Raw genomic sequence first — 19,146 nt, forward strand, 5'->3', positions numbered from 1 at the left:
AATAGAAAAGCAGCACTTTCATACCTTATTTGCATAGTTCGGCCCATGGATGACAACTGTGCAGTTTGTCTTCCAATTAACTAAGAGGTGCTCTCCATCCCTCATTAGCATAAAAGCCCTATAAGTAGCAGAAATCCGCTCATTGCTTTCGACACGTTTCTGGTGTTTTAAGATGCCTGAGCCAGCGAAGTCCGCTCCCGCCCCGAAGAAGGGCTCCAAGAAGGCGGTGACCAAGGCCCAGAAGAAAGACGGCAAGAAGCGCAAGCGCAGCCGCAAGGAGAGCTACTCCGTATACGTGTACAAGGTGCTGAAGCAGGTGCACCCCGACACCGGCATCTCCTCCAAGGCCATGGGCATCATGAACTCCTTCGTCAACGACATCTTCGAGCGCATCGCGGGCGAGGCTTCCCGCCTGGCGCATTACAACAAGCGCTCGACCATCACCTCCAGGGAGATCCAGACGGCCGTGCGCCTGCTGCTGCCCGGGGAGCTGGCCAAGCACGCCGTGTCGGAGGGCACCAAGGCCGTCACCAAGTACACCAGCTCCAAGTAAACTTGCCAAGTAAGCGTCTTAACACCTAACCCCAAAGGCTCTTTTAAGAGCCACCCACCTAGTCACTTAAGAGAGCTGTGGCCGGACGGTAATTTCATTTGGGTGGGGAGGGGTATAGAAGGTAGCGATTGCAGCGCGGGGTGGGAAGAAGCATTACATCTTGAGGGACAAAGGGGTCTATACTCTAAAAATCAACCGTTCAAAATGGTGACAAGCGGCCATTTTGCTGACCAGAGATCACACATATACTCTGTTCCCGGAAGAAACCTCAGCCACGCGTAGGTTTGGGACCCAGCTGTCACGCCATTTACGACGCCGGCATCAACGGCTGCCTAAGTCAATTTCGCCACCGGATTCTAGCCAATAGGCTGTGTCCTACAGTCATTTTTAACACTAGCCAATCGAAGGAAAGCTAGTTTGAGACCCATATTTACATAGCGGACCGGAGTGGGAACCTGTGCAGTCACTGTCTAAGGAAGGACACGCCCTCTTTTCTTGGCGCACAACTTCGTAGTATACTGAGGCTTGTCTCGCGAGATTCTAACTGCTCCAGTAATGAGGCCTTTTAACCTAATACGTCTCAGTTTTGTTAACAAGACTAAGGCAGTATAGAAATATTGTTGATGTAAGCACTGCGCCAGATGTTGCTTCATGCATCTTATTCTATTCAACTGGCTTATCTATTTAAGATTCAAGCCAAATTTTATTTGAATCCCAGTGCTTAGCCATAAATTGTATGTTGCCTGACTGAAATTTAAAATCTCCTTAGGGGGCTTGTAACCTGCACAAAAGGTTGAAAGTTGCTTTAGGAGAAGCCAACTCTTAAGTGCTAGGTAAATTGACAAGCCTTCATTCAACACTGAACTGAAGGCGAGTAAGGAATAGGCGTTGAATGAGAGAATGAAGAGGAGACGCCATTAAACTTGGCATACACTACGTCTCCTAGAGGACGTTCCCTTCCTAGACAACTGCAGGCCGCTTTATAGCCTGGGAAATTCCACATTTCCTTAAGTATTTTACTCTTGGTCTTTTCCAGGCAAAGATTTTAAGATGAAAGTTTAGAATTAGTTTGCCTATCTGTTTTTATTCAAGTCTGGGACACGTTTTTAGCACCGAGAAGCGAAGTTTGCTTTCTCCATTAAAGGCTGAGAATGGGCCGGGCGCAGTGGCTAACGCCAGTAATCCCAGCACTTTGGGAGGCCGAGGCGGGGGCATCACGAGGTCAGGAGTTCGAGACCAGCCTGGCCAAGATGGTGAAACCCCTGTCTCTACTAAAAATATAAAAAGTAGTCGGGCGCAATGGCGGATGCCTGTAATCCCAGCTACTCGGGAGGCTAAGGGAGGATAATCGCTTGAATACGGGAGGCGGAGGTTGCAGTGAGACAAGATCGGGCCGCTGCACTATACTACCTTGGGTGACAGAAGAATCCGTCTTATAACAACAAATAAAAAAAAGAGAGAATATTGAGAATATGCAATAAATAATGTTACAGCAGATTTTTTAAAAATTAGATAAATATCATGTAATTTAGGTTACAGAGTCATTTAACATAAGGACTGTGTAATCATAAATCTGCAATTTTTTTCACACCTGGAAAATAAACTAAGGTCAGTGTTTGGTGCCAGACAAGGCCTTAGAGTTGAACACTGCTCTAAGAAATGAAACTTCCAGAGTCTCACCAACTAAATTCTATGCCTGTAATGGACCTGGTTAAAGCCTTATTTCCATCCAGACTGACCTCTCTTCTACCTGCCAACAAACTAATCAGTGTAACCAAAATCTGCAAACAAAATTCAGAATTCTCAAGCGGATTCCAAGTTCTTTCCCCACCTTCTCCCCTTTCTCTTACATAAATTATGTTTTTGCCTTTGTTGGATGAAATAATCTATTGCTTGTTCTGTCTTCCATACAAGTCACAGAAAGCAAATCATTAACTCCTTGATCATTTATTTCTGAATTTTCCACCAAGACACTATATATAAGTCGCATAATAGGAGGCAACAGGAATGTGTGTCTTGGAAACATCTTGTCCGGTCCTGGACCCTTTGAGTTTTCTGTTCACTTTCCTTTGGTTTTTGCATGCTCAAAGTTTATCATCCACATTTTTTTCTTGTTATTCTGATTGCATTTGGCTGATTGGTTGTGTATTGGTAGCAGAGCTGGAATTTGAATTATGGTTTTCTGGTCACATTATTAAGTGATTAGTCAGTGGTGAGGACAGGAAATCTCGTTTATTTATTAACATTTTTTGGAGTGTTGGCATTTTAAGATGTTGATATTCTCTGTGAGAACACAGGGTTAGAGAGTTGGTGTTTTTCTTTCTGGCTTTTGATGGGATCCACTGTTTGATGTTTTATGCTTGCATGCCCGTTTCCACCTTGCAAAACTTTTTTGAGTCCAAATAGTTAGTTGTCAATGTCTGCAAAACCAGCATTCCTGTGTTAAGATTATATGAATATAAAATGGCTGCCCTGTTGTAACTTTTGGCTTTAAAAGGACTCCTTTTAAAGTCTGGGACTAACAAGAGACAGAAAGGAAATCAAGGAAACCAAATGCCTGGTCTCAGTAATCGCTATGCAAAAGACTCGAAAACTCATTATTAATATTTAGTAATATCAAATTATTGTCTCTTTGGGTTCTTTAAGTAAGGGTAGAGAATAGAAGAAACAAATGTTATAAATTGGACTGAGTCCGGAAAAAAGAGTGTTTTCAATACCTGAATAAAACAAAGATTTAATATTTTCTAAACTTTAATGAGTTTACTATAAGGGATATAACACTGGAAACTAGAATTTTCTACTAAACTGAGAATCAGAATTATATTCTCAGCAATGGTGCCACCTGAGGGACCTCTGATCTTAATTACATGCCTTTATTCCTTTAACTGATCAGCATGCTAGATAGATAACCTATGACTCTGTTTTTACCTACTTTAAATTCTGTTCTATTCACATAGTTAGCTTTCCTAATTTGCAATAATATTGAGACTATCTTTTTTTTTTTTTTCCTTTTGAGACAGAGCTCTGCTCTGTCTCCCAGACTGGAGTACAGTGACACCATCTTGGCTTATTGCAGCCTCAGCTTCCCAGGTTCAAGTGATTCTCCTGCCTCAGTCTCCTGAGTAGCTGATATTACAGGCTCACCATCACACCCGGTTAATCTTTTTATTTTTAGAACAGATGGGGTTTTGCCATATTGGCCAGGCTGGTCTGGAACTCCTGACCTGATATAATCCACCTTGGCCTCCCAAGTGATGGGATTACAGGGGCGAGCGACCATGCCGGCCAAGACTGTCTTATTTTATGACTATAAATAATTGTGAGATTATCCACCTCATCAGGGATTAATAAACTATAATGTAATCTGAAATTTTAGTTGGCTTTTTTTTTTAAATCGGGCTGACTATATATGGCTTTTTTTTTTTAATCAAGTTGGCTTTTAATAAGAATTAAAGTACATCAATTTAAATAAAAACTCATTTGTCTAAAAAACAATCAAAAATTTTCCCTGTGCTTTAAATGTGCTACCTCTTCAAGTTGTAACTCAGAAAAAAACAGTTTAACTGAGTTTTATTAGTGGTCTTATTTAATAAGTTAAAGTATTTTGTAAAAAAAAAAAAAAAAAAGTACTCCACTATTTTTAAAAAACTTAAAAATATTAATACCTGGTATTCTGTTTTATAAAGAAAAACATCGATTCATATTTCCAATCAAGATGATCTTTTGGACAAATTGTCTGGCTTAATAATTACAATTTAAATGTGGCTTTTTCTACTTAATGTAAAAATAATATTAGCCTAATATAGTTTACACAAGTCTAGGTTTCATTTTCTAAAAACAAAAACTAATTTAATTTGAATTTACTAAATGTATTCCACTAGGTTTACTGGTTAGATGAGTTAACATCACTTGATTTATAATTTTAAAATTGTAAATTATTAATTGAACCAAATTAAATCATAATATATGTCATTTTTTAAAATAGAATTAAATTTTATGTTATAAATTATAATGATTCAATGTGTGAGCTTAAGTACTGAATTCACAATGTATGATAATGTTAAGAATTTAAGTGAACATTATTAAATTGAGTACATTAATGCTTAATCTTTGGATACCTGCACAATTTCTAAATTAGTGGGTACAAAATGCAAATCCCCAAAAACAGTTTATGCAAATAACATATTTTTACAGTTTAGAGAAACCATTGATTAACAGATGAGAGAATATACGATTGCCTTAGAAAAGATACTCTTGCTTTTGCCACTTTAGATTTGTAAAAGGAGTATGTGCTGTATTACCTGTGGGCCCAGAGGACCATGCAGGTTTTGGATGACTGCCTCTGTTTTCTTCATGCCTGTGAGGGAAGACAATTGCCTGCTTTGTTTAAGGGCTGTTGTTAATCTAAACAGCTCTGACTCTATCAAGTACTATAGCTAAGGAGAAACGTAAGGAAGCATTCAAGATAATCACTACCTAGAGCCTTTACTTATTTATAAAGTTGTTATTGGCTGGGCGAGGTGACTCATGCCTATAATTCCAGCACTTTTGGTAGGCCGAGGCAGGCGGATCAGGAGGTCAGCAGATGTAGGCCATACTTATTTATAAAGTTGTTATTGGCTGGGTGAGGTGACTCATGCCTATAATTCCAGCACTTTTGGTAGGCCGAGGCAGGCGGATCAGGAGGTCAGGAGATGGTAGACCATTCTGGCCAACATGGTGAAACCCCGTCTCTACTGAAATCCACAAATTAGCCAGGCGTGGTGGTGCACGACTGTAGTCCCAGCTACTCGGGAGACTAAGGCAGGGGAATTGCTTGAATCCTGGAGGTTGAGGTTGCAGTGAGCCAAGATCGTGCTACTGCACTCAACTCTGGTGACAGAGCAAGACTCAGTCTCAAAAAACAAAAAAAAGTTGTTACTGTTTGTTAATGTAGTAAATTCAATTTACTCTGGGTTGCCACTCTAAAATAATATTTTATTTTATCAATCGTTTTAAAATTTTTATTCATACTATATTATATTCATATCTTAATGTAATAACCAATTTTTGACATTATAACAATGCTGGAACCTCCATTTTCAGTACTTTAAACAACAAATACTGCTTTTATGTTTCAGATCAGATGTATATGTGCTTCCCAGTATAAACACATTAGGAATCCCATTGGGATACGCACTGTCACTAAAAATACACACTTCTGAGATTCATTAAAAGACCTCCAGAATTCTGGAAGTAGGAAGTTTTTTTTTCAAATTCTGCACATGAAGATGAGGTCTGGAATAGGCAACTTCCTTTTTTACCTGTGGTATTATTCTGCTTTCTTCTTTTCTCCATTATCTATCTTTCCCATGATTAAATTTTGATCTGGCCTTCCCAAGTATTAAAAAACCAGCAAATAAATCTCAGTTATATTTTATTAAGAGATTGGCATGCTAACTTTTTGCAGGTTTGTAACAAGGACCTTTATACTGCTATTAAAAGTTCCTAAATAAGAATGTTTACTAGGTAATTTATTTCTGCTTATGACCTACATTTGAATGAAAATAATCAGCTAGGAAAACTGAAGTTCTTTAACTAAAGCTGACCAAACTGATCTTTGAGATTTATTCATCTAACTAAGACAAGCCAATTAAGTTCTTGGAGACAATGTATATTTCAAGGAATTCTTATAATATTTGTAATTACCCTCATAACCTTTTTTTTTTTTTTTGCCCTATTTCTCTGATTCTCTAATACGCAAATGATTAAGTGTTGTTACAAAGCCATTGTCAAAAAAAAAAAAAGAAAAAAGACTAAAACTCAAATGGTTAAACTCACTCCTTTATGAGATATTTTTACCCCAAATGTGGGAGTTGAAAAACTATGGTGCCAGAAATGGTGAAGACATGGCCTATCTAAATGGAGGTTTTTTGTTTGTTTTTGTTTTTGTTTTTGAGATGGAGTCTTCCTCTGTCACCCAGGCTGGAGTACATTGGCAAGATCTCAGTTTACTGCTTCCTGAGTTTAAGTGATTCCTCTGCCTCAGCCTCTCCAGTAGCTGGGATTACAGGAGAGGGATTATATGAACCATCATGCTCAGCTATTTTTGCATTTTTATTAGAGATGTGGTTTCATCATGTTGGTCACGCTGGTCTCGAACTCCTGACCTCGTGATCTGCCCGCCTTGTTCTCCCGAAGTGCTGGGATTATAGGCAGGAACCACCACGCTCGGCCTTGGAAATGCTGATTGTCAGTGGAAAATATTACATAGAGATAGTCAGCCGCAGTGGTGCACAGCCAATCTTAAGTGCTTCTAGAGAATCACTAATGTTTTCTTTTAAAGTTCTTGGTTTACATAAGAAGAGACTATCCATACTAAACTCTATTCACCTGAAAATAATGTGTAAACACAACATCCTATTCCTAGACAGTTTGTAGGTTTTTTCTTCTATTTCTATTATATAAAATCATCTTTTAAAAATATTTTGTTGAGTGAGATCTGTCCATTGCTTGATATACCTTGTGTGCAAATAAATAGTATGCCGATAATTAACTAAATGTTTTTGAGTTACAGTTTTACAAACAACCACCCTGAGCCTATAGGGTGGTAATAATTGCCCTACTCATAAAGATGGGTGATGATTAAATGAAATAACAACCACAGAACACTAACTACTTCCAGAAATGGTATCATACCACTAAAATGGCTGCACAGCATTGCTCCATGATGACAGAAAGTGAAGCCTCTGGAGACAAACTCCAAGTTTGACTCCCAGATCACTATATATCAGCTGTGGGACTCTAAGGCAGGTCATTTAATCTTTCTGTGCGTTAGTATCCTTCTCTACACCTTAATTTTGATGGTGATAGCACCTACCTTCTAGAAGTTTGTGAATATTAAAGATTCTTAATGCATATAAACCACTGTGTTTACTGCTGTTTGACAAATTTTATTTATAACCATCTTTACACTCCTAAAAGGACTTGAAGCAGCTTATGACTAAAGACTTTGGTAGGAGTTGGCCTTCCATAAATTATAGGAATTTCATAAATTATTTGATATAAAAATGACAGTTGATCATAATATGTTTACCTGGGTCCAATAGGTAGAAAAAAATATATACTTTTTTCCCCACATATATGAAATTGGATCTCTAGGCATATTCCTAAGGACTTACAGAATGATAACTATCATTTCTCTTGACTCTTCCTGATTTGGAAGGGTATAATATATTCAGCACATTGCCAAACAATCCCAATAGTCCTAACTTAGAAGACATTAAAAGTTAATCTTTTCCTACCTTTAGCCTGTGTAATCCCGGATGACCAAGCATAAAATTCAGTAGAGTATACCACTGTCTGTAACCTTTTAGGAAAAGTATTTTAGACCCTGAGCAAGTTTTTTGTTGTCTGAAGATCAGTTTGACATATCCTCAAGTATCATGAGTTCATTATAATTAAGAAAAAGGGAGTAAATCTGGAGAATGAGTTAGTTTCTTACTACTCCCCGGCCTCAGTTTTTTTTTTTTTTTTTTTTTTTTTTTTTTTTTTTCAGAGATAGGGTCTCACCCAGGCTGCCAGGCCAAAGTGTAGTGGCACAGTCGCATCTTGCTTCAACCTCAACCTTCTGGGCTAAAGCTATTTTCCTGCCTCAGACTCCTGAGTGTCTGGAACCACAACAGGTGCATACCACCATGCCCAGATAATTTTTCTAAAAAGTTTTTTTGTAGAGATGGGGTCTTGTCATGTTGCCCAGGTTGATCTGAAACTCCTGGGCTTAAGTGATCCTCCTGCCTCAGCCTCCCAAACTGTTAGGGTTACTAGCCTGAGTCACTGTACTCAGCCCCACCTCAGTTCTGAGAAACAAAACATATGTAATAATAATGGGACTTTGAGTTGCTGATTTAAAGATTCATGTATGCTTATCCTCCAATATGAAATTTATACAATAATTAACAGAGACATCTAGTCTCATATTTCTACAGTTGCTCATGCCTTGATATGAGATCTCTTTGCTTCTGGCTCAGAAGGGTAAAAGAGCAGAAATGATGGGGCTTGTCTCATTCTTTGAGGAAATAGACCTAGGTAGAGGAGGCTACCCTGTGGTAAAATCTTGTCCTCATCACTTAAAATTCTAGGTTTATTCTCTGACCATATCAAATTTTCAAATGGTAAAAGAATTTGATCCAAGAGAAATATGGATAAACTTTTGTTCTCAGTTTTCTACCTCCTCTCCCCTTGTTGTCCCTTCCTTTATTTTCTTATCCTTAGTTTTCTTTTCACTTTTTTCTCTACTATTATTGGCACAAGCTCAGCTATAGGATAGAACCAAAAAATATTGAAAATTAAAATGTGCCCCTTTTGTTATTGGACTTGCTTAAACAATTGGGGTAATGAACCTTGGACACTAGATTTTAAAACACACATATTTGGGCTTCAGTGCACTGAAATAAACATTTTTGGAAATTAAAATATAAAATTGCATATTTAAGAATTCTACAGAAACATGGGGGTGGGGACCAAAAAAAAGGAAAAAAAAGAATTCTACAGGAACAGTAAGAAACAATACAGATTCTGAGATGTTGAATGGAAGGAAAACTGCTAGCCTCAAGAGTGGTTCAAAGATGCTCAGCAGGCAGCAAAGTAAGGGCATTTTGGAGGGCTTAGAGTGCTCAGAGTTTTAGGCTCTAAAAATCGGAGACTAACCTTGGCCCATAAAGAAGGCTTGAGTGGATTGGGAATTTTAATCAGCTGGAAATGAGAGGAAGGAGCCTCCATCCTGCTGGCATGTTAGCTGTGGCATCATGAGTGGTCTAGGATAGGCCTGAAAGAGATGAATCTTACCTTTAGGATACTCTAAACACCTGAATCATGGCCTGATAGGCTCTGCCTCTGCCCAGATATGTACATACCCTGTGTTTTCTGGTTTTCTGCCCTCCTGCGCTACCTCGGAAACTCAACCCCTCTGTGCCTTAATTTCCTCATCTATAACACAGGGAGAATGACAGTAGATAACTCAAGGTTGTTGTAACAACTAAATGCATTGGTATCTATTATGTAAAGTTCTCAAAATACTACCTGGAACAGAGCAAACACCCAATGAACTTTAGCCATCATCATGATTGTTCTCAGAGTCAAATACAATATTTCGTATCTGATAAATAACAGAAGTGAATCAATCACTCTCTCTCTTTTCTCTAGAAGGAGACAACAGCCTTTAGAAATATCTTTTCCAACACTCATCACTGCTGGAAACTGTTTCATCTTGCAAATAAACCAGTGAAAACGAATGATCCTAGAAGAATGTAAACAGAGGTATTTTGAACAATCAGGGAAGAACCAATAAGAAAAATTAGCTTGGACCTGGCTAAGAAAAATTAGCTTGTTTTTTTCTGGTTATAAAACTATTAAACTGTTCTTCATAGAAATTTATGAAATGAGAAGCATAAAGACAAAATTAAAATAACTCCTAGTGTCTCCTCTTCTTTATGTATATCATATATATTCACATTCATATATCATGTATCATATATGTAAAATAAATTTTAGGTGTCATGCTGTATATATATTTAGATAATAAATATGCTTATAAACAATTTTTATGGATATATAATTTATGGGTATATTGATACTTATGTATTAGTTCTTCAATACTATTTCAGTTAATTCGCATTTCTATGCATTATGAATTATACAGCTTTATAGATTACACATCTTTGTGCATAAATCTTTGTTCAAATATTATTTCCTAAGGATAGACTTCATGAAGTGTAAATACTAAATCAAAAGTGAAAAAAATTTTCTAAGGTCCTTAACATATACATTGCCAATTGCCATTCAGGATCATGCCAATTTATATTCCCAACATAATATGGAAATTCCTGTTTTTTTATAGCACTCATGTTTACAATAAATTTTTAAAAGTATTGTTAACCAAATGGGGCCCCCCAAAAAGTTTGAAATTTCATTTCCTTATTTTAATGACTTTACTAGTGAGGGACACTTTTCCCATTTTTTAAATTAGCCATGACCCAATAAGAAATAATTATTTGTTTTTATGGAAACTTTTTAGCTATCTAATTCAAAATATGCATCATTTATTTTTCTGGGTCTTAAATTATGGAATCTAACAATTTTCTAAATTCTCTAATCCTGTGTTGGTTTTAAAGCAATGGAATATGTCAACTTGTAAATGTTAGGATCAACCTGACCCCTAGTCACTAACATTTAATGGGACAAACACTCAGAAATTATCACAGGTCAGAGAAGCCAAACAGATGTAAAAATGTACAGGTGCTCAGAAAGATGCACCTGTAATCTCTCTAAAGAAAAATACTTTCCAAACTGAGTGACATGGTACTTCAGTGAGTTGTGAAATCAAACTCTTGACTTCCAACGCAGTATTCTTTAGAAATGAACTAGTTTACAATAGAATGTGTTGAAGTGCTGGCGCTCAGAATAGTACCGTTTTCTGAAAATAAGTGAAATAAAAAATATATATATTTTTATTTTGGCATTTGTCTAAATAAAGACATCCTCTGCAGTCTTTTGACAATTCTATTTTTTTGGTTTTTTTTGAGACAGGGTCTCACTGTGTTGCCCAGGCTGAAGTGCAGTGGCACAATCATGGTTCACTGTGGCCTTAACCTCCTGCACCCAAGTGATTCTCCCACCTCAGTCTTTTGAGTAGGTGGGAACACAGGTACATGGCACCATACCCAGCTAATTTTTTAATTTTTTTATAGAGACCGGGTTTTGCTATGTTGCCTAGGCTGGCCTTGAACTCCAGGGCTGTAGTGATTCACGGGCCTCAACCTTCCAAATTGCTGGGGTTACAGGCTTGAGCCACCTTACCTGGTCTGTTCTTTGAATTTTTTGTTTCAGGTGTTTGTGTATATGTGCGTGTGTATGGGTATAACAGAAAGAGAGATTTTTCTGTCACTTTGCAATTAGAAGTTTGCAGTCTTTTGCCTTTTTCTTCAGAAATATTTCAAATGTAGACTCTCTCCTTTAACATAACTGTCTCTTTAAGCAAGGTCTTTGCCATTCTTCTGAAATTATTGTTAGCAACCTCTGACTGTGGGCCCTTCTCAATAATGATTGTTACTGCAATAAATCTAAACCCAAGACAACTACAACAATACAACAAATTATTTGCTTAAACATTTCCAATGGTGGCCGGGCATAGGGGCTCTCACCTGTAATCTCAGCACTTTCGAGGAGGGGTGGGTGGATCACCTGAGGTGGGGAGTTTGAGACCAGCCTGGCTAACATGGTGAAATCCCATCTCTACTAAAAATACAAAAAAAATTAGCCGGGTGTGGTGGTAGGCACCTATAATCCCAGCTACTCGGGAGGCTGAGGCAGGAGAATCACCTGAATCTGGGAGGCAGAGGTTGCACTGAGCCAAGATCGCACCATTGCACTCCAGCCTGCACAATAAAACTCCATCTCAAAAAACAAAAAAAAAAATTAGCAATGTCTACCAAAATCACACTAGTATTTGTGGATCTTCACAAAATGGCCCTTACAGAGTTTTCCTTTGTTGAGACCCTGTGCTATGAGCACAGTAAACTCCATCAACATCACAGAAAGGCCTTGGCCTTTGAGAGCAAGCTCTTACCTCCAGACCTCTCACAAACACCAGTTCCAGTAGAAGCTCCGGGGAGCATACTTGAAATTATTCCAATAACCATTGTCCCACAGCTCTGCAGCCAAATCTGCCAGCTGAGTTAAGTAATTAAGTAAATAATTCATAGACAGGGTCTCACTTGTTGCCCAGGCTGGAATGCAATAGCTGCAACCTCAAACTTGTAGGCTCTAAGTGATCCTCTTCAGTCTACCCAGTAGCTGGGACTGTAGGTATATGGCACCACACTATACCCAGCTAATTTTTTTTTTTTTTTTGAGACTAGGCCAGCCTAGTCTTGAACTCCTAGCCTCCAGCAGTCCTCCAACCTCAGCTTTTTAAAGTGCTGGGATTACAGGCAGGAACCACTGCTGAATAAACCAGCCCAGTCCTGTTAGACATGAGGTCTGTAGTTTCCAGTCGGTTCTTGAGTCTAGGGTTTCTACATCATGTTTTTTTGGTTTTGTTTGTTTGTTTTGAGACAGTCTTGCTCTGTTGCCAGGCTGAAGTGCAGTGGCCTGATATCTGCTCACTGCAACCTCCACCTCCTGGGTTCAAGTGATTTTCCTGCCTTAGCCTCCAGAGTAGCTGGGACTACGGGCACGTATCACCACACCCAGCTGATATTTGTATTTTTAGTAGAGACAGGGTTTCACCGTGTTGGCCAGGATGGGCTGAATCTCTTGACCTCGTGATCCACTCATCTCGGCCTCACAAAGTGCTGGGATTACAGGTGAGAGCCACCACACCCGCCCCTCTACCTCATGTTTTGAGGTAGGTGGGACCACAGGTAAGTGCCACCACAGCCAGCTAATTTTTTATAGTTAACGTATTATAGCTAATTTTGTGGAGGGACTGTGTCTGTTTATGTGGGGAGGTAGGAAATGGCAGGGAAATGGAGGGGAGTTGAATTAGTGAAACCAGAAGCAAACCTCAGTTGAGGACACCAGCCATAAGAATGGCCGGATTTTGGCCAATCTGACATAATATGTGAGATCTTGATATAACCCCATCCTTGAGAGTCTTCTCTAAAGCTGCAGGGACTTGGGAGCATCTTTAATCACAGACAACCCATGTTCCTGAGGATTATGGTTTATTGGATTGCACTTGCCTAAATAAAGATATCCTCTGCAGTCTTTGACAATTCTATAAGCATCTTCTGAGTCCGCAGTTAGCTAACAGGTTTGTGTTACTTCCTTCACAAATATAAATAATTTTAAATAAAAATCATGGCGTGAATAATTTATTTCCTCTATCGATTTGAAGCTATCCATTTGGAAGATCACTCTGAAGAAATGAAATAAGTTTTCTGCCAAAAATTACTTATCAATTTACAAGGAAAGGGGGAAGTTTTGTTCTTCTCCTTAAATTTGACTGAAAATCGAGGGCTTTCTCAAATAGTTTTGGCAACCAGGGTCATTTTTCATTAAAAAGCAAAAAGTCATGTGAAATATGAATTTCCCCAGATCATTTAGCATGAAACTCTGGGAGATCCTGTACAGAGGGGGTTTGTTATAGTCAACTTCTCTGGGTAAAACAAACACAAATACTCCTCCTCCGAGGGGCGGGGGCGGTGCCTAGGTGATGCACCAATCACAGCCTGCCCTGCCCTATATAAGGCCCAGAGGCCCCCTAGCGTTTGACGCTCTTCACTGGTTACTACTTAGTGTCTTTGCTGTTATGTCTGAAACCGTACCTGCAGCTCTTGCCGGTTCTGTTCCCCCAGCTATGGAGAGGCCTCCAGCCAAGAAGCGAGGGAAGAAGTCTGCTGCCTTGACGGTTGCAAGTCGCAAAGCGACCAACCTCTCTGTGTCCAAGTTGATCACCGAGGCCCTTTCAATGTCACAGGAAAGAGTAGGTATGTCACTGGCCGCGCTCAAGAAGTCACTGGCCGCCGCTGGCTACGACGTGGAGAAGAATAACAGCCGCATTAAACTGTCCCTCAAAAGCTTAGTGAACAAGGGAATCTTGGTGCAAACCAGGGGTACTGGTGCCTCCGGTTCCTTTAAGCTCAGTAAGAAGGTCGCTCCTAAATCTACCAGGACTAAGGCCAAAAAGTCTGCTTCTGCCAAGACCAAGAGGCTGGTTATATCCAGGGACTCCAAGTCCCCAGAGACTGCTAAAACCAGTAAGAGAGCCAAGAAGCCGAGGGCGACAGCTCCTAAAAAGGCTGCTAGAAACGGGAGAAAGCCTAAAGGAGCCAAGGGTAAGCAACAGCCGAAGAGCCCAGTAAAGGCAAGGGCTGGAAAGCCAAAGTTGACCCCACAACATAAAACTAATGTTAGAAAGGCCACATCTAAGAAGTAAAGAGCTTTCCAGGAAGCCGATTGAGAAAGAACCCAAAGGCTCTTTTAAGAGCCACCCACATTTTTTTAAGATGGCGTAACACTTAAGTTTCTGACAGTAAACTATAGGTTTTAAGTTGTGATAGGCTGGGATGAAAAGTCTTGAGGTGGGAGAATTATTTCAGGCCAGGCTTCGAGACCAGCCTGGGCAACACAGACCATCTATACCAGGGGTCCCCATGCCCCCAGCCACGGACCAGTACCGGTCCCTGTCCATGGCTTGTGACGAATTGGGCCGCACAGCAGGAGGTAAGGAGTGAACGAGCATTACCCTGAGCCCCGCCACCTGTCAGGTTAGCAGCAGCATTAGATTCTCATAAGAGCAAACTATTCTGAATGGCACATGCAAGGGATCCAGGTCGCAGGTTCCTTGTGACAATCTAATGCCTGGTCTGAGGTGGAACAGTTTTAGTCCGGAAATCACCGCCCCCAGCCCCCGCACTTTCTGGTCTATGGTATAATTGTCCTAGACGAAACCAGTTCCTGATGCCAAAAAGGTTGGAGACTGCTGGTTTTACAAAAGAGTAAATTAGCTGAGCATGATTGGCGCGCTCCTTTAGACCCTGCAACTCCGGAGGCTGAGAAGGGAAAATCTCTTGAGCCTAGGAATTTGAGGATACAGTGAGCCATGATTGTGCTACTTAACTCCAGCCTGGGTGACAGCAAATGAGAACTTGTCCAAAACTTAAAAAGCTAAAGAAAAAGGGCTTCTTGTCACAGACGTCGTGTATACCTAAAGGTCCAGGAATTGAACAGTCTGATGTCCAATCCTGAAAAGCTTGATGGTGCACTAGAGTAGGCTTTTACATATAAGAGCATCTAAGTTCTGAAAATGCCATTGTTTGCTGAGGAAGGGAGTGGAGAGCAATTTGGTATCCAAACAATGATATGCTGATTTTTTTTTTTTTTCACACAAGTACTACATTCTAGTCTTTTCCTGTGGTGTCATTGTAACTATTGGTTCTTAATATGGTGTCCACCGACTTTAAGGGATCAATAAATAGGAATCAAGTTCTCCCAGAATATGGATTCAGAAGTACTGATATATATCAACAAAAACACATTACTGTCAAGTGGTTTGATCGTTATTTTAATATTATTGGTGAAACAATTGTAACCCTATGAATTAAGTATTTTCTTTATGAAGAGTCTGTAGGTTTCATCAGACTGCCAGAGCATTGTGCAGTCCAAAAAATTTTAAGAATCCAAAGCTTCATGGAAATGTTGGAGGCTGCTCAGTTAGGATCTGAATTCAACCTTCCTAAACCACAAAATTGTTCTAATCTCTGGGGTCTGAGCTAAAGTATCTTAGCTCACTTGCCTGACATAGCAGAGAGCTCTTTTGTCTAAATGCTGTGCCCAGCAGTGGAGTGTCCCTAGATTCTCATCACAGACAGTGAGAAAGAACGACTAGCCTCTCCCTGCAGTTGGTCATTCTCTCGACAATATGGGAATCCCTCTGGATGACTTCCTGCACCTTTGCTCCTCTGGCCTTCCAGTGCCTGGCATACATAAGGTTAAAAACAGTTAACCAGCTATGATTCTTCCTCCAGTTCTGGTTTTGGCCAACAGGACAATGGCCATAGAACCCAATCCTCCTGCAAATGAGAGCTTGTCCCTAAAGATGCTTTATTTACATAGCTGTGTGGTGCATGAGCCAAAGAGTGTTAACCTTTGTTCAACACAGGCCTCCAGCCACCGGGTTAAGTCCAAAGTATCATTCTTAGAATGCTTTCAAATACATGCCTTTTGAGAGGGAGTCTCTATCGCCCAGGCTGGAGCATAGTGGCTGCGATCTCAGCTCATTGCAACCTCTTCCTTCTGGGTTCAAGCGATTCTGCCTCAGCCTCCCGAATAGCTGGGATTACAGACCCAGGCCACCACACCCAGTTTATTTTTGTTTTTGGTAGAGATGGGGTTTCACGAAGTTGGCCAGGCTAGTCTAATTCCTGACCAAGTGATCCACCCGAATTGGCGTCTTTAAGTGCTAGATTATAGGCGTGAGACATAGCACACAGAAAAATTCTTTAGTGGAGCCAGTTACTCTTAAGAGGTTACCTGTCTAGACCTACTTTCTGCTTAAAAAGTACTTGTCAAAATGTGCAGTCAGGTAAACAGATACAATACCAAATAAAACCTAACATGCCCCTCAGCAGTCTCATGCAGGATGGTGCAGTGAACTCTGCTACCCAAACTTAACACATTTTTGCAACGTTATTTCAGCTCTTTTAAGTGACTTTGTGGGTGGCCCTGAAAAGGGCCTTTTTTGTTTAAAGTTTCCGGGAGACAGTTTCAGCCGCCAAAACCATACAGAGTACGCCCCTGACGTTTTAGGGCATATACAACATCCATGGCAGTGACAGTCTTGCGTTTCGCGTGCTCCGTGTAAGTGACAGCATCTCGAATTACGTTTTCCAAGAAAACCTTAAGCACACCTCGAGTCTCCTCATAGATGAGACCAGAAATGCGCTTGACGCCACCGCGCCGCGCCAAACGGCGAATAGCCGGCTTTGTAATGCCCTGGATGTTGTCCCGGAGGACCTTACGATGGCGCTTAGCGCCACCCTTCCCCAAGCCTTTACCACCTTTGCCGCGACCAGACATGATTCCTATTGCAATGGGAAACCTGAACTGACCCAGTCCCTTAAATACGAACTTGGCGGACCTGATTGAAAACAACATGAGTTGGCGCGGATTTTTTTCAAATTAAGTTACAGAGTGGGTGGAGCAAGAAAACTGTTTCATTACGAGTTCACTGCTTTGATTGGCCAGTGAGACCTTGCTCTTCGTGAGAGGGGAAGGGTGTCTCCAAGTTGAATGCACTGTATTCCTGTCAGCCTAATGACGCTAAACACAGCTCCATTCCACGTCTATTTTTATTTCCACGTAGTAACTAATAAATTAGGGAATAGTTTATTGGAGAAAGTACAAATAATGTTTAAAGAAGGTCAGATTTATAGGTCAAGGGACTTTGCCTCTCAATCATTTTAATGTTTTTATTTAAACGGCGGCATTTTGATGGCCTTCTCTGTGCTGAACAAAGTATAAGTTTCGTTTTGAAGTTTCGCTCCTAAAGACCCGAGGTTTAGGAGGCCAAAATGTAGCCAAAATAACTGCAAATTAAAACCTCATAAGTGCAAATTCTAGATTCAAATAATTATTGAATGGCTCATTTTTCAGCAAGTCTGTGAGAGGCAGGGAACATAAACAAGTCTGGATAATGTTTTCTCTGGACACTCTTCCTGGCCTGCTGTGCCTGTCTGCTCTACCTGCAATTCCACTCTTCGCTTCCCTGCATTATTAATCCCCTTTCAACTTGCTCCGGCTTCAAAGAAAAGAACATAGGTTTTGTATAGTAGGGGATTAATTGAAGTGTAGGGCTAATACTTGATTAAGGTCATTACAAAGTCTACAGGGTCTTCCTCTGGGAGGTTTTGTGATAAGATTATTGGTGTTAAAATAAGGCTAATCTCCTTTAAAAATAAACATAAATAGAAAAGCAGAATTGGGTCTGAATGTAATTTGAAGAGATCTCTCAATTCAAAATTTTCTTCTTAGCTTCCTGCTGCAGCTTTTGAAAACGCCCATAAGAATCACTTTTGTTTAAAAAATAAAAACTTACCCCCCACCCACCACGCTCTGTTTAATAAATAAATATCTATCATGAATATTTAGAATAAGACTGTGGCCTATGAGAAGCAACATATAGTAACCACAGACTTGCTCACATGAAGATAAGAAATCCAGGAATGGAGAAAAAAGACTCAGAAAAGGCCAGAATGCTCTAAATGTCATATGGTTTGTATCACTTCTGACATAATTGATTACATTCTTCTGCCCCAAATTGAGTTCTTAGGTATTTTTAAACGTCACTATCCACATGTGGCAACACATACCTTATAAGTGGAGGCTTAGCTAGGAAGAAATGTCAAACATTACAGAGAAAAAGTGCAGAGTCTGAGATCCTAAGTAAAACTCTGAAATTTCAACACGCCTTTTAATTCGTGAAAATTAAAAATATAGCAGCATATGTAATAAGGTAATTCTCTGAAAACATACATCATGTGAACTCCCCTGGAACACACCTCACCAAGTGCCATCTTCATTTAAACCAGAGGTCTAGGATAGCTTTCCTTTATTTTGCTTATTATGTATAAAACCACATTTTTATTTTGATTATTTTATTTACTTTCTATTTTCTACTCCTAATATCTCCTTTATAAACTTTTCTCAATGACAGCGACTCAAAAACAATGAATGTCAGAACAGAAATATTTAAAGGATCTACACACACAGACACACACACCCCTAAAATGGATTCCTCCACTCTGGGAAGAATTCAGGCATACTCAATCTTATGGTTTGGGAGAGGGGAGGCTCACCTGCCGAATCTGCATGGCTTCCTGTTCACTTTCCATTTCACCTTCCTCTCACCCATCAGGTGAACCTCATTCATTCAACATGAGACCCAAGCCCTTCAGATTAAAACTCTGCCAACAACTTGTGGTTAAGAGGATATGTGAAACTTTTGAACAAATAAACCTAGGATATTAATCAGAGGTCTTGCCCTGATGCAGTGGCTCACGCCTGTAATCCCAGCACTTTGGAGGGTGAGTTGGGAGAACTCAGAATTTCCA

The 19,146-nt window shown here is 39.9% G+C and overlaps 2 protein-coding genes across 4 annotated transcripts; both read left to right on the forward strand.

Moving 5' to 3' along the window:
* The first annotated feature begins 38 nt into the window (after positions 1–38).
* On the forward strand, positions 39–18,966 carry LOC116543200 (histone H2B type 1). 3 transcript variants are annotated; one of them, XM_032268612.1, is made up of 2 exons: positions 39–562; positions 18,951–18,966. In XM_032268612.1, exon 1 carries the CDS (start codon positions 173–175, stop codon positions 551–553), a length of 381 nt encoding a protein of 126 aa, XP_032124503.1. In that variant the 5' UTR covers positions 39–172; the 3' UTR covers positions 554–562; positions 18,951–18,966. The 3 variants fall into 3 exon arrangements, with proteins under 3 accessions (XP_032124503.1, XP_032124502.1, XP_032124504.1); XM_032268611.1 differs by lacking the exon at positions 18,951–18,966 and adding an exon at positions 9,737–10,001; XM_032268613.1 differs by lacking the exon at positions 18,951–18,966 and adding an exon at positions 3,576–3,590.
* H1-6 (H1.6 linker histone, cluster member) lies at positions 12,878–15,545 on the forward strand. The gene has a single exon (XM_032268590.1). It carries the CDS (start codon positions 13,749–13,751, stop codon positions 14,469–14,471), a length of 723 nt encoding a protein of 240 aa, XP_032124481.1. The 5' UTR covers positions 12,878–13,748; the 3' UTR covers positions 14,472–15,545.
* Positions 18,967–19,146: the final 180 nt, after the last annotated feature.

This window comes from Sapajus apella, unplaced genomic scaffold, assembly GCF_009761245.1.
Source record: "Sapajus apella isolate SASKATOON/1434 unplaced genomic scaffold, GSC_monkey_1.0 scaffold184, whole genome shotgun sequence".
Classification (NCBI taxonomy): Eukaryota; Metazoa; Chordata; class Mammalia; order Primates; family Cebidae; genus Sapajus; species Sapajus apella.